At 37.2% G+C, this 17,220-nt stretch overlaps 1 protein-coding gene across 1 annotated transcript in view; it reads right to left on the reverse strand.

Annotated features, from left to right (window-relative positions):
* LOC105456218 (fringe glycosyltransferase) overlaps nucleotides 1-17,220 on the reverse strand; it is an 84,495-nt gene that overhangs the window by 43,216 nt on the left and 24,059 nt on the right. Inside the window, exon 5 of the mRNA XM_011700100.1 lies at nucleotides 1,019-1,178. Within this exon, the coding sequence (XP_011698402.1) occupies nucleotides 1,019-1,178 (160 nt within the window). The remainder of the gene's footprint in view (nucleotides 1-1,018; nucleotides 1,179-17,220) is intronic.

Genomic DNA, 17,220 nt, shown 5'->3' on the forward strand with positions numbered 1-17,220 from the left:
TATCCCCTGTGTGCCTTGTCGACCCGACTTCTTTTTTTCCTCCGGCGGGTTTAATTTCATCGAGAAACCCACCGGAAGCTTCAAAGGCGGTCGGACGAATTTCACGTTTGCGGCATCTCCGACGTGCTGGACGGCAAAGTACGTCTGTGTAGCGCTCGTTATTGTCATTGTTTTAAATTACTACCGTTCAGCTATTACGACGCTAAATAAATCCTGAGGGACAACTTCCTTCGGTCAACCGACCGCGAGAGGCGATAATAAGTTGACTTTCGGAGAAGGGTGTAATTATAGTCTACGCGATCTATAGTTTATACTATAAATAAATCTAGATCAAAGCAGGTGGTCTCTCGAAATACAGACATTAATTATACAATTGGCTATAATGACGGATAATCTTAGATATGTCCCAATTTCATATAAGATTAATTAAAATAAAAATTTAAAAAAGAAAGAAAATATAAAAAGCTAAAAATATGTTATATAAATAATGAGATATCCCTCTGTATTATATTACATAATAAAAATATCAGTTCACTAATAACAAAAATTCAAATGTATAAATTTTATAGACTAAAACGTAAAAAAGGAACTTTAATTTATATTATTCAGTACGTAAAAATGAACTTTATATTATTCAGTTCAAATATTTAAATATGTGTCATGTTCTTAATTCATTTCATTTTTTAAATCAAATTATCTTCTGTCTTTTCTTCAACCATTCACTTCGTTATTTAATTCTTGCAAAAACGCATGTAGGTCGGTGTATGTGTGCAATGTATAGATCGTAAATGTTTCTACAATATGTCGAGCACGAGAGTCCGTGGGTTCACTAAACCCAAACGACTGTATAGATCAGTCATCCCTGCGGGTAATCTAATTTATATTGTGCACCGCTTGCACGTTATTGCTTGCCATCTTTGGGCAAGCATTTTTAAATAGCGAATTCACATACAAACGTATTAAAAAAACTAACGGAAAGTATATGAAAGAAAAGAAAGTGCAATTAATCTATATTCACCGGTCGTTTCTGCGGCTCCGGGCCCTGCCTGATGATCTCCAAGGGCGCAGGTATCGAGGGCTTGCCGAGATACCAATCCTCGCGTGGATTATAATTGTCCAGAAGCTTCAGTAGGCGCGGCACGTTCACGTAATTATCATCGTCGAAGTGGCAGAACCACCTGAAACACACAATAAAAATACGAATATAATGGAAACGTTCCGTGCAAGTCTTTATAATTTAGGTGAAAGTTACATAATTTCACCTTGTTACACGGGCTTATTGTTAGTTATTAAGCATACATTCTTCTTAACACGAGACGCTGCCGTAATACTTATTACGTAACTATTGCTGTCGCTCGAGTATCGTCAGATACACCCAAAGAAATATAATCTAACAATATGTGAATCTTGTATCTTCAAATTAACAAATCGATATTTCGAATTTCTCAAAAAGTATGTTATTAAAATCGAAATCTAGACATATAAGATATACACGTAATTATAAGCGGATTATTAGATTACTAAAAGGTTAACAAGATGCCTGATATTGTGAATTTAAACATTAAATCTTACATTATTTATAATATATCTTGTAATTTACATATATGTAGACGCTGAAATAAAATAAAAATAAAATAAAACTTTATATTCACATTAACAAGAATATATTATTTACGACGATATATTCCATCGACGATAGAAACTTTTTACGAGGTGGAAATAAATAATTCAACGCATGCACGGACCTTCATTTATTTACGCGTAACACCTGTGGAACCTTCTCGCTGGAATTTCTCGATAACGACGATGCCGCTTAGTCTCGAGTTCAAATAAGAGCACAGCGAGACTCGATGCTGCCTGCTTATATTCTCGCGAGATTTAGTCGCATCTCCGCGTTTCCGCTCTAGCGCAATTTGTTTTATAAGAGATATACAAATATTACAATGTTACATAGAAATATAGAGTTTTATTATCAAACTTACTTCAAGTGCCTAAATATAATTAGTATACTGTAATTAAAAGTATATCAAAAATTGCGTGATACTTCTTAAAACATTCTCATTTAACAACGATGAAAACTTTAATTTAATTTCATCATCGACCGAGATTGCGGCAATCAAATTAACATTCCCGTCAGATTTCAAATGCACTCCCGATTAGGGAGAGGCACGTTAACACAGTAATTAATGGAATGGCAATAATCTAGCGCTTTGTAAGATATCGCGGTACCGCGAAAGCCTCTCAATCGACCTCATCGAGGCTGCGGTAATCAGGGTAACGTCCCGTGAGTACGTACGCGACGCAATTGTACACAATTGCGCCCCGTAACCCTTTCCCACCGTGCGCCCCGTGTTGCGCCGGGGACCGTAATCGTCGTGTTGCTCAGAGCAGCGCGAGCGCGTAAGATAGGCGAAATAAAATCTCTCTAACGAACGGTTCCGCCGTAGCGTTGCCATTAGTGTGCTACCGGGTGGCCACGGGTGGTCGCTACGTACCTGCCGCGCGCGGTCCAGCATCGTTAATACACCTGAATTCCAGCTTAATGGCGTAGCCGGCTTACGCCTGGAGGGAGCCCGACCGAGGCCGAGGACGTTGGCTGTTCCTATATGCGCGAGATCGTATCTCCTGCGTGTGGTTGAACGGTGTTTGCACCGTGCGATCGGCGTTCGGTGCGTTCCAACCCTTGTACAACCGAACCGCTTCGCGCGCCGCGATCTAATGCGACAATACGACCGACAAGAAGTAGTACTTCCTAGCCACGCCAGAGAAATCGGGGATAATGCTCTACCTCGAGCACGTTGACCTTCCAACAGGATCAACTCCTGATTTGTGTATCAAACTCTCTCTCTTTCTCTCTCCGAAGGAAGAAATTTACGTGATAAATAATATTTTTGGAGACTATTACTGAAAATATTTACCGTTATATTACCGTTAATAACACCATTTCTTTTTATTATTGGAGCAGTTTAATTTATCATATTTTGCTAAAACTGTAGTATTTGTGTAAGACAATAATTAAATGCAAAAGAAAATAAATTATCTATATACATACAATAAACAAATCGACATAAAATTGTGCTTATTTTTATTATAACATCCTTTTTGTAAAGTATTGAGTTGAATGGACAGTTCATCCCGTTGTTTTTTGCTATGTTAAAAGATGACATTAGTACAAATACAAAAAAATAGAACAAACTTTACAATCAACTCAATACTATTGTATAATTAGAAAATACAATTGAATACGTTCTGGAGAACTATGTGCATTCTAATGTAAAACGATATATCCTCGACAGAAGAAAACTGAAATGTATGTAAAATCGAGATAGATCTTGTATCTGCAATCTGCATATATATTAGAATCAGCCTGCGGGCGAGCGACGTGTGAAACAAGGGAGAAACGCGTCGAAAGAAGAGAACAAAGGTGCGAAATTACTCTTATTTCTTTTCTGGGCAGGTAAAAGGCAGTGTGTACATATGGCCCTTTGCGATTTGTTTTACACAACAAAGAAATGAAATCATATATGAATATGCAGGCACACGCGCTCAGCTTTACGTCGCATAATGAGCGAAACGTAAAGAAATATCCCTCTCTCAAAAAGCAAATAATTGCGGGAGCGTAAACTAGTGGTGCATAAATATAAGCTCCCTCAATTATGCCCTCAAGTATACATGTAAAACAAGTTCGTAAAATAAAATACGCACAATAGTTCGCATATTTTTAAATAAATTTCATTAAAATCGAATTTTTTAATGTTTGTCATCCAAAAACACGCGACGACTATGTTTTATCCGAAAATAAATCACGTCAAAATGGCTAACCGACACATTTAAAAGCCTTTAACACGTTCATCAGCGCCGCCTCGTAAAATCAGGATCGCGCCTCCAATTAAATGTGCCTCGAAAGTATCATGCGAGTCGAAGAACCGGCAGCCGGGCTAATCAAAGAAACAATTAAATATTAAATATGCTCTCTCTTTCTCTCTCTCTCGCAATCCGTTGAGTCATATGCATAGCCGAACAATTTGGATATTCTCAACGAATCGGGTGATAAATCGTTCTCTGGTACCGATCGGCGAAGCAGATCCGTGTGTTCGAATATATGATTTCTATTAAGAGTAACGCCACACTACGCTCGTATCATTAATAACAACATTCGAATGTCAATAGAAATTAATGGCTCCTCTCAATGGTTTTGAAGGACTTAAACGATTGTTCAAAAATACTTCGTCTCGACATAAATCACGACTCTTTGAATCCCGGGCAATTAAAAAGTTTATAAATAGCTTATGAAAATTAACGTTTACATTTAAAATTACAAATGTGAAGTAAACATTATATTTGTACATTTTATGACAATTGTTTACGGGAGTGTTCGAACAAACTGTATTACAAGGGTAACAAAATTAGCATCGCGTTCAGAAGAATTTAATGAGTCTTGGGTATGCCAATAATTATCGTAAAAACGATTAATTTATCCACGAGAGACCGGATGTGCAAAATCGATCGACTTACTTTTTTTTTATTTTGAGCACGATTGTTCCCTGCCATACACGAATGGATATCGTTTCGAAGCGGTGTTTCGGTTTTGCCTTAACCGCGAAATCCGATCGTGCGTGGATAAATACCGTCGGAAAAAGTATAAAGGTTCTCGCCGGCAGTCCGCAAGTGCGGCAACGCCTCATTGCTTTAAAGAAATACGTACATCTCCCGAAAGAACGCATCGTATGTACCTGCGCGATACCGGAAATTGATATGAAGATATAATCCACGAAAGAACATATCGTTCACACAGTTTTTTTTTTCATTACTCCTCCTTTTTAATGTAGTATTATCATCAGTTCCCATCGTTCTATCGCGTTTCCCTATATTTTCATCGATATCTCACTTAATTAATCCAGCCTACCGAAGCAAATGTGCGACTCATTCTCGTGCTCCATATTTCTTACAAGCAGACGATGCAACGCGAGATATCTGCATGCATTTTACATGTATATATCTAATCGAGACTCCCCCCCCCCTTTCCGACCACCTGCGTTTGGTGTAGCACAAGTCAACGAGGCGACCGAGTCGACGACGGCGTGTGTCGTGTGTGCACGAGGGCGTGAAGAAAGGGGGCCCCCGCTTCTGTGGGTCGGCAACCCCGTGGCATGTGACCGAATGATTCGGTTAACGACGACGCTGCTCGGTAGTTCCCCCGTTCCCCCGTGGGTGTACGTACGTGTACTACGATGCACATCCGCCGTGGGAACCCGCGGGGACCCCCATACGTGACTGCGTGGCGGCAACGCGTGCAGTAGGCTTTTAAGAAGCGTGCAGCGACACACTCGCCGGAAACTCCGCTTACACGTGCAGCGACACGCGTGCCTGCCGAATCAAGGTTTTTTTATATATATACGGTATACGGCGCACAGAACTACCGTGTAAGACTCTTTGAGAAATATGCGTAGATGGTTAATATTTTACTAAATCATTAACTAATGAACGATCAATAATTTTTATCTACATAATTATACAAACAATAGACAATAGATAAACAGAACAATAAAGTTTTGTAAATTCATTGTATTCTAGAAGTTAATTATACAAACAATAGACAATAGATAAACATAACAAACAATAAAGTTTGTAAATTCATTGTATTCCTTTCAATTTAAATTCATACTGCAATTAATTCATTGTATTCTAGAGGTTTCATTACTGTTTGACAAAAAAATATGTTGTAACAAGAAATTAGATAGATTAGATATATGTATACTTTTATAAACTCACGCCATGTAATATCGAAAAAAAAAAAGATCGAATTCAGTTAAATTACTTTAATTTAAATTACAAGATTATGTTAGTACCTTCAACCCTCTATAATCGTTTCGAGATCGAATACACTGCAATGCATGACCACCACCTAGTGTCTATAAGCGAACATGAATATATGGATGAGTTGCAGCCGTATTACTATCGACCGAATATGACCACTTGTCAACGAAATAGATGGATTGGGGATGATGAAAATGGCGACTAGCAGAGGGTAGCGATAGTTTACTGTGGGAACTGATCGCGACTTGATTCCCATCAAAGGGACGACTTTCGAATAATTCACAGCCAATCTAATGAACATAACGACGCGGTAGCGACCCGTTAATTAACGTTCCGTAATCATAACTAGCTGCAATATCATCAAAGAGAATGGCCTTTGTATCTGAGAATGAATTCACTGCATTATAATAAAATCTGCAAGGCCCCGGAACTTAAATAAATCGCAATTACGTTATAATTTCTCTCTCTGTTAAAGGGATTACGCCCAACTTTAATAATCGCATCTGTTAAAAGATTCTTTCGCAGTAAATCTCTTACCTGGATGTAACAAGCGGATTATTATAACAGCTGTATTTTGCAACAACTCGTATTGAATAATTTATTCCAGCCTTAATCCAGTTTCTTACTTGTATTTTTCTTCGTGCATATCTTTTCAGATATAAACATTTTCTTGTGAAATTCAATCTGATAAATTATTCATATGACTCTGATTTTATTTTATAAAACATTTACATAATTAAATGCATACTATAAATGACTTATTTATGTAATTAAATGTAAACTGTAAATTATCCATTTTTGTTAATAATAGTATTGTACTAGACAATAAAGATTTTATCTCGCGAGAGATAAATTTATCTCTATCGTTCATCATAATCGATAAGAATTTATTTGCATTACGAGTTGCATTATACCACGCGTTTGTATCAGGAAAATCTTTGTTCAATACAAATAATCTGTTGAAAGAGACGAGAAGCGCCAGGGCGGTCATTATAATTAAATTGACCGATAAAAAAGAGGTGTACGAGCGTAACTCGTTACATCGAGATTGTCGACTCTTCTCAAGCGTATCAGGCAAAACCACGGGGAACGAAACGCCTCGACGATGAAAACACGTTACTTTTAATTAATTCCTGTGAGAAGGAGGCGCCCGGCCCGGGCCAAAATGGCGCCCACCGGAATTCGGACCGTCGTATAAAGGCATCATTCGCGCCGATCGCGGCTGGAGGCCGCAATCTCTCCATCTTACGCGGAGGATGGAAAAGGTCAGGGCTGGCGTGTGCCGGGCGTTGAGACGCGGGCGTGGCGCTCACGACTGCAGATGCGGACTGCAAAACATATATTAAATCACGTTCGTGCCGGGTGCGCGACCCCCGCGTGTTAAAGCTAAATCGTTCCTATATAATGCCGTAATGCTCGATATTCGGATCGTGAACGGACGTGACCCGTGTGATTAATGGGATAGCGAGTATATATCTGCGACGCGTATCTCCCGCGCGATACCAATTTCCGATACGCGAAATAACAGGACACGACAGTGCTCCGAAGCTAATCGAAGTAGCACATCGTTCACCATGAAATCCGAATTAATGCTCTCAACGATCCAGGCAATACGACTCGCGCTGGGTGTTCGCGGTATATGCGTGTGTGCCACAGTCACAGATACAATTTAATTGATCTCGATTAGATCGTACCAGCGACGTATCTGATGTTTCGATATCAAACGCAATCGTGTCCAAATGCTATTTTAAATTGATACGTGTAATTGCCATAAAACAATAGATACTAACAATAAATCAAGACGTGTTGAAACTAATTTACACCGGGGAAAAATAAGTAAACTTTTTAATACTGATAACGTTCGTAAAAATTTTTAAAAGCGTGGAGGAGCTATCGTTAAAAAGTCGTTAAAAGTCAACGAATCGGCAATTAGAGGCGAGACGTGTGAGACGACTAGAAAGGAGGAAGAATCTGATCGGGGGAGAGGCGAGGAGATCGACGATCGGCAATTTTCTCGACATGTAATTTCACCTGTTGCACATCCGGCGCGAATCTGATCGGCCGACTCGATTTGTAAAGGTAACGAGCCATCCCGACTACGCCGCCGCACCACTACGATTATCAGAAGCTATTCCGGACTACGAAGGACGAGGGAAAAGGCGTAGAAAAAACCAAAGATACGGAGGCAGAAAACGAGAAGTAAAAACGAGAGAACGGATCGTGCTCGAGAAGTGAAACTTCATGCGGTAAATGAGCAGTACACGCGTTTTCTTTTTTATTTAACGCGCGCGACTATTTAAAATAATGTAAGCGTATCTTTTTCTCAAAATGGACGATATGATATCAGTTCGTAATTACTGTATAATTTTTAATTAAAACGGAAATTCAGCGCAACTAGTAGTCATTTACTACACGAAAAGAACGATTTTGTTGAAAGGTTTAAAAATTTTGCTGAATACAGATTTAAAAATAATTTTTGTTCAATAATCAAAATAATTTGTTGGAATGTTAAAACTGATAAGCATTGCTATAAAACATTTTGATATTTTAGCAATCATTTTGACTTTCCAACAAAATTATTTTGATTATTGAACAAAAATTATTTTCTGATCTGGATCCAGCAAAATTGTTCTTTCCGTGTAATGTTCTCGTGCTTTTAATACGTTCCTTTTACATTGTCAATTATAAGTAGGGCACTAATTTTGTAAAAGTGGCAAAATTCGCGATATAAAAAATTACTACACAATAAAATAATAACTTTAATCGGCAAAGACACATTTGATTATCTAAAAATATTTCCTAACTGATCGTTTGCTATGCATCGGCCGTACTAGAAGCTCGCGTAGCGTATGATTGAACGATAAATGCAGATGGTCGATTTATATCTTGACTAATTGTCGTCTAATGATAACGTTTGCTGTAAGAACAATTCCCTTCGATGATTCATTCGCACGTTCTAAGAAGAGATGAACGCGGCGAGATTACATTGCGGCATGCATTAATTAGATAAATAATGCTGGTGAATACGTGTCATGTCGGCACGCTATTTTTGCGGAAATTTTATTGAGAGATACTTATCTCATTAAATGCACTATTAGGGATCAATCGATCGAAATATATTTTAGTTCGTATCGATAATTATTAATATAGTTATACGCTCAAGTGTCACCGTTAATTTTCCAGTTAGTCACATCGCTCTCACGCGTGCTTAGCCGACCATGAGATTCATCAATTCCAAATGCATTATAACAAATTGATCGAATAAATTCAATCAAATACGTCTTCCTATGAAAGAATAATTTTATAGACTAAAGAATCAATAATAAAAATCCATGCGTTGCTTTATTAAATTTAAATTTATATTGAATTTTGGTTATTTAACTAAATTCTCTTACAACAATGATTAAATAAAAATAATTTTGAAATAATAAAATTGCTTGTATTATTCTTAATCATGACGCTAATTTCAAATTTGTTTTGTCACAATCTCGGATAATCATGCAACAGTATGCTGCAACAAATATGCTGATTCGCGAAACATATTGCGCGATCTACTAATTCCCGTATTAAGGTATTCACATAATCTTTAAGTAGACATTTAACGATAAAGTGGCCGCATTAAGTCCACGTGTAATATTGTAACGCGGCGCAGCTATCACCAGGGCGCAAGGTAAGATCGCTGAAGTCGTCGTTATCGGAGCGTTAAGTGCGGTAAATCGGGAATTAAGCGTCAATAATTTACGGTAATTACGCGAATGATAAAATAAACCGTGCGATTAAAGGGCGAATAAACATCGCCGAGAGAGCGTATATACGGCAACAGGACCTTTCGTAATAATCTCTCCTCGCCTGGTGATAAGCGGAATTAATGCACCAGTTCGTGCCAGCCCTGTGCTACTCGTAAGATTACCAATGAGAATGATCTTCCTGCATTACAAATCTACAATTGTGTCATTATGCATCGCGCGGCTCGGAATGTATCCGGAAAAATTGCGAAGTTGAAATCACGGTGATACAAAGGCCGCGGAAAGATTGCAGATAAAAGAGGTCGACCCGCAAGGAAGCGAAAGTACGCACATGTACAATCCCCGAGGAGCATATATAATAAAATATCGTTTCATATTTTCAATATTGACACGTTCGTTCTTCTCGTATACGAACACGCACGGTCGATCTTATCGCCTTCACCGCGTAAATTGTAAATAACATGGTAAATATCGGCTGCACCTGCACTCGAGGAAGGCGGACAGGTAACCACATAACCGCGAAAGCTACGCACACCATGGGATCACAATAGGAAATAAAACGTTCCAACGATACCGCTGGGATAGCGAAGAAGAAACGCGGTTTCTCTCCAGACGAGAATAAACTGCAAAAGCACGAAAAAGAAGAATAAAAAATCGCATGTAATGATTGTGTGAAAAGTCTAATTTCTTCAAACTCTTTGGAACAGCATATTCCTTTGAATCGATCTTTTTTTTTTTTTTTAGGATAAAATAAATAGGTATAACAAGCATGTTTCTAATTTATCATTTGCGTACAATTTCAAAATTAAATTCAAGGTGTTAAAATAGCGTTATACGCTCGATGCAATAAAAATACGACGAATAGACTCGTTAACGAATTGATAATATCAAGTGACACAGGGGATCTGCTGCTCGGGTTTCCTGTATATCCAGGCACATGCGAGCGAGATTTTATCACGTCGCCATGCAAATAACGTCGGGAATTGTATAGAGGCCGGCAGAAAGATCGGAATCGATCGAGATTTAAACTCAGAATCCTTTGTTTTCACTTACAATTAGCATGCTAATAAGTGTTCCGCTACTCATGTACTTATTTCAATCTATGAATATTTCTAATTAGCCTTACGGTTCTTTTTATTTTCCTACAGGAATATAGGTTACACTTGTGGGTAACATGATAACAGCAAATTCATTAAAAGCAAATTCCAGCACACGCTGTTCAGGGATAGGTATAAAGAATTGATTGTACAATAAATTCGGATGTGCAATATACATATAACAATAAAATAAATTAAGTGAAATGCGAAATGGAAACAAAATATTAAAACATGAAATAAAACAATAAGGTATTTTGTTAAAAAATCTCCCTTTCTCTCACAAATATAATAATATCAATTAATCTGTACTAATGAAATTACCATATGTTAATTGCGCATACTAATTTGTGACAAAGTATGAAAGAAGAATTTGTTTTGCCGGTTGTCATCTCTCAAGGAAACATGATCGGCACATTCTTCAATGAAAGTTCGCAGTCTTTTGAGCTATCGCCTCGAAGACAAGGAGGTATGGGGCAACAGGAGAACGAGGTCGCAGGTCAATTCTTGGGAGCCTCAGGCGTCGCAACATCTTGCAAGCGGCAGCAGATTGGTCACCCGATACGAACCCGCTCAGGTGAAACCGGAAGTGTCACGTTTTATCAAGAGAAATACAATTTCGCTAAGATGCTTCCGTTACGCGAAGAATTAATTTCAGCAGAGATTCAAGATATTATATATATTTATAACTTAAAATTATATAAAATTTATACAATTTAAATTAAATATCAAAGACAAGATTATGTGTCATTTATCATAAAGCTATATGATATTTTATAAGTTTATCTTATTGCAAAGGATTTAATTTCTCTTGTTTTTCTGTCGCAATCAGCGTCATTTTTAAGAATCGTAATATTATTATTACAATTAGGTTCCAGGCATTCTTATAATTAATAAGATTGTAAAAACAAAAATTGCTTCAAAAACGGATCATCGTGATCGATGGCAATGCACTTGGAAACCAGAAAAGATTTCGATAACGCGTGTTTCGCAATTTTCCGCAAGCAGCGGGGCATGTCCTACAGATTATTACACGGCCGTAGTAATAAACTGAATTTAACAGCGATTACCTTTTAGCCTCTCGTCCTCATCAATTTCTGACGACGAGTCCGGCGACGATAATATAGATCGGCGGCCCGGGGGCGCGAAGCACTCGAAAATCGAGAACGTTGTAACGGCTCGGATGAAAGCCAAGATTCCCGGAGGAAGTGTGCATAGCTCGGGCGCTGTTTGTCAAATAAAACGACCACGATAAAGAGCGGAGAGGCCGAGTTTCGAAGAGGGAGGCGTCCGGCCCTCTCTCGTCACCGTGTAAGTATTGTCCAGATGACGAGGCGCCACGCCGTTTGTGGGTACGATCGACGACGGACAAAATTCACGCGGCAAGCCCGACACGATCGCGGCACGGTCCGTACACGTGCAACCCCGGGGCCGCTAGGGGGAAATTATTGATTATTAAACTCGGGGCCCAGCGGCGCGGTAACTATCACGAAACGATACGCCGTTACAAAATTCGCGACGGGCAGTCGTCTCCGAATTTCACACTCATCAATTTATAGTCAGAGTCACAGTGACGCGCTCGGTGTGCTTATCAACATGCTTCGTCATTGATGTGACTGTGAAAGCGAGAGAAAAAAAACAAAGAAAAAAGACAAAGAGAGAAAGACAGATCTTCACATATAATTTGATATTTTAATCTTTTTAAATATTAAATTTTATATTTTTTGTATCAATTGTTTATATTTTTTATATTTTTTATCAAAATATGATCAAGTTAGAAACAAATCATTGTATCTGGGAAGTTTGCACATTTTGTTAATTTTCAAAAAACAATAGTTCCAATAGCACTTTCTAGCGTTCTTGATTAAACATTAAAAAATAAGTGTCGTGCTGGTGACAAAAGTAAAAATTATTTTTAAAATGTTTGTAAAACGGAACAACTTTTGAAAATGATTCACTTGCGTAGAACTCGAAACAAGCCAGAACTACGAGTATCACCAGAAATATCGAAAATTGTCAGCAAGACATCTTTCCGTCGAATATCGTGCTGCTATGGGTATGGCAAAACTGTGTAAAAATGATTAATTGTTGCAACTTGTCTTGAAACGCTATATAATTATAAATCTAACTTAGAATTAACAAGAACACTTGACAGATGTCGTAATATTTGACGACATATAGTACTTTAAAGGGAAATGTGCCGTGCTGGAAATTATAGCACGTCAGTTTTAATTTTTATTGGTGTTAGAAATGCGGAACATTTTTTAATATTTATCAGGAACAATAGAATTATGAAAAGTGCTACTGAAATTATTATTTTTTTAAATTAAATATCGTGGTAACTCCACAGTCACCAAATCATTCACAAATTATATAATTATTTGATAAAACTTTGTATTTGATTTATATATCTAATTCTAATTCTAAATTTAAAAAATACAAAAATTTTAAAGTTTGATAAGTTTGATAAGTTTGATCGTGCGACGTAAACTAATTGTAATGTAAATACTTCGATGAAAATATTATAATTCCGCTAGGAATTATTACTAATCACAAATGAGAGTTATCAATCAGTCTATATTCAGATAACTATGCAAAACTCTTTTGTGGGTACGACGCGTTATTATGCAGATATAATAAGTATACGTACATTCGAGGAGATTATTGATCATTAAACCATGGCATCGAATAATAAACACATCGTAATAGAATCAATCGATACACCATTTACAAAGCGGTTGATGATTCCTGATCAAATCATAAAGTCATGTATATATGTATACCTATATATAAATGCGCGACAATCATATTAGATGACTTACAGAGAATAAAATTTAATTGCCCCGATATTCCAACGTTACGAGCCATTATCGAATATTTAATATCGAATATTTAATTGGCATATAATATCGTCATTATTATTAATCGTCGTTATTATAATGTTAGGCTTCATTAAATTATAGGTATGAATAACCACACTGATTAGTTAAGGTTGACATATTATTTTTGGAATCTCAATATGCATGAAAGTACTTAATAATAATCTTAATAATTGTCTCACTGACATACAGATGCAATATCTAAACAATATTATTTAGATGTTATGAACTATTATAGATAACATGAAAATAATATCGATTTCAAGAAAACGAGAGAAAAAATCAAAACGTTACAATAAATTTATTTACATGTATATCAAATAACACCTTTAAATATCGCCATATAACTAAAGATCAGTAACTTCTCAATGTTAATCTAAGATCTTGGGTATTCTATATTTTTTTGTGACATTAAACGTTACGGACCCTATGCGCATTTGCGTACAATAAATTAAACTAGACGGCTGTAACCGCGCGTCAGTGCATCGCAATAGTACCATTGTGGCAATGTGTTGCGTTGTGCAGCGGAACTGACGGGAATTACGCGCACCTTACCAAGGATTAACCGTGAACATCAGACGGGGCTTTTATCCTTCTACCAACGACGAACCATTCGCCGTCTTCCGCCGCGGGCTCTGCCTCCGTTTCACGCACGTTATATTTACGTATGCACCCAGAGAGCGCGCACAAACCGCTATGCGTTTCTGAATTTTGAGACACGAGAGAGCTTAACTGCCAGCTAATAAAAGCCCATATGCTTGATAAAGTAATTGAAGGGTATACTCCGGAAAATATAAGTTCCACATGCAAGATCTTGTGAGAAAATTATAATTTATAAATACCAATACAGCTAAACTGAATATTTATATGTAATATTTGTTGTAATTTCTTTAAAAATAAACGTAAAATATATAGTTTAGAAATTTTTCTGTACTCTCTAAAACTCTAAGAGTGAAAAATGGCTCAAATACAAGTGCAACAAAAAATGAAACTCTATAATTCCTCTATAATTGTGAAATCGTACTTCATTTGAGTAAAAATGCACTCTTTTCGAATACGGAGATCAGTAATCATAGGAGTGAATTATGTCAATCTATACTTTTGAGTGAAAAATTTCTGGTAGAGTCATTTTATCAATCGATCTTTTTATAAGCGTCCGCATTCACTCAAATTAGAGTGACAATCACAATCACTCTAATATATTAGTGGTAAAACCACTCTACGGGATTTAGAGAGTATATAATGATTTACATTTAATAAATTAAAATAGCATGAGACATAAAAAAGATTTGTATAAAAATAATAAATATAAAATTTATATATATTAAAATATTGTGTAATAGTTGCATATTAACTATTTTAAAGTTCATTTCGAGGAATCCTTCTTTTATCTGATTAGAATTAAAAAAACAGCTCGGCATATGTGAAAAAAAATCAATAAGTAGCACAGTCATTAAAATAGAAAAAAATGAGAAGAAAGAGTTGCAAAATATCAAATCGCGATATACAAGCCGGTCTTCTGCAAGATTTTCTCTTTTGCAGTCTTGAGAATATTTTATTACGCAGATACGATTTCAGATCGTGACATTTTATTTCCTATCTTGTTTTCGGTAAGCCGAGACACTTGCATCGTTGGGTAATACGACCTTATAATTACAGATACTTGTGTTACAGTTTTAAAAATGCATTATCTTCATATTTTGTAAAATGCGAGAAATTTAATACCAAGAATATTAATGGCGCCTATATGTAGAACAACCGAAGTGTATCTTAAACTTTCAATGTAATTTAAAACTTGTTAAGCAAACAAATGTCGATCTAAAAGTATAATGATAATTTTACCGGCTATTTAATTATTTTGTTTAAATTTTAATTTAAATTAAAATTCTTGAAATTTTGACGCGACGAAAAATTTTACGCAAAATGCATGAATTATGTAAAATATGTAAACTACAGGATCTATAGTACCAGACAAATAAAGCGACGTATGATCAACATTAAATGGAAAGTCCGCCAGAGTTATCAATTTTGCGTAGATGGAAAATAACATGATCACGTTGTGAATAGCTTTTGATCGGCAAAAGTTACGAAGCAGATTCTAAAGGAGGGATACGTCTACTTTGCGAGCAGTTTGTAAACGACGAGAAACTTAGTTTCCAAAAGTTTCCCTTTGAACGAGCGCTCCGATATAAAGTTTGAAATGCATCCGCTGCCAAATCTACGCCGAATAGCAGCAGCCGAAGATATATATCGGCATCGAAGATATATATTAATATCATGTATACGTTCTGTGGCTCTCAAACCGAGGAGGGCGTGGCGCCAAGATAAACGGATTGTAAATTGGAAAGCAAGATTAAGTTAATCAGAGAGCAAAACCGATTGCGCATGGCCAATGTAATAAAGCAACACGAGGTTGTACGAAGCAATTGTAAAAAAAAACGTGATAATAAACGATCGAATCGAATCGTAGAACTTGCGAGTAGTGTGATGTGTGCAAACTACAATACGTATAGCGCGTGGTTCTAAACACGTGCACAGTTCGTTCGGTGATTAGAAAACATAGAACTTTGAAACTATTCGTGGAATGAAAAATGAACCGCACTCTCTTAGTTAATTATAATTTTTATAGGATGTCTAAAATAGATACTGCAAGAATTAGAATTGAAAGGTAGCTAAGCTAGCTTATTAATACTTTCGTTGCAACTATATTGCAATTATTTGATAATAACAATGTAATACAACTGTTATAAAGTATTCAGTATAAAGTATGCAATAAAGTATTAAAACTTTAAAAGCATGGATTAAATGTGGCTTTCAATTAAGGTTCAATAGCAGAAAAAAACCGTTCTATTTTTTGTAAAAGAATATCGCTCTGTTTGTGGACATAAAAGCGTCTATTACCGAACAACTTTGTCCAACAAAGGCTTGCCTTCACGCCGCGCGCCATCAAAAAGGCGATAAACGAGGAAGTGAATCGCAGTCGCGAAGGTAGAAGGGCGGCAGCGTTTAAAAGGAAGCGACGCAATTATCGGTTAGGTGCTCCTCGGGCGGGCGCGGACGGATTCAGAGGCGGTACACGTCACGTAGAGCGAGAGAGAGACTCTTTTGTTCCACTTTCGAGTGTATCAAGTTATATTGTGTACCAGCAAGTATCGCGCCGGATGTACCAATGAGCGGCGCGGCGAGAGTCAATGAGCCATTTCCGGGGCCTCTCGCTGCAGAATATTACATTGATAACAGAAATTACCTTCCAAGTACTCGCGATGGATGGCAAGACACGTTCCTTTTGAGGCCCCGGCGGAAAAGAGGAACCGCGAGAGGATCCGTCTCCGTTGTACCGCGATTGACACACATGCGTGCGTGCGCGCGAAAGTTGCTTATTACTTTTTCGTATATCCTGCTGTTGTATATATCCTTCACGGAATTCGAGGGTCCACACTTCTCGTTTGCGCTTTTTTGCTAATCTAAACTCGAGCATCTCCGAGAATCGACCATTCTACGCGAGGCTGCTTTCTATCCACTTACGTTCTCAATGGAATCATTCATGCAGAGAAATATAACATATGAGCTACTCTTGATACGATAAAGAAAGCAAAAAACGCGATGCACCGAAACGATTCGAGCTTATCGGAGATTCCAGGAATCTGCAAATGACTGCTTGCACGATCTGTGATACGTACAAAT

The sequence above is a fragment of the Wasmannia auropunctata genome, unplaced genomic scaffold (assembly GCF_000956235.1).
Source record: "Wasmannia auropunctata unplaced genomic scaffold, wasmannia.A_1.0 LD335736.1, whole genome shotgun sequence".
NCBI lineage: Eukaryota > Metazoa > Arthropoda > Insecta > Hymenoptera > Formicidae > Wasmannia > Wasmannia auropunctata.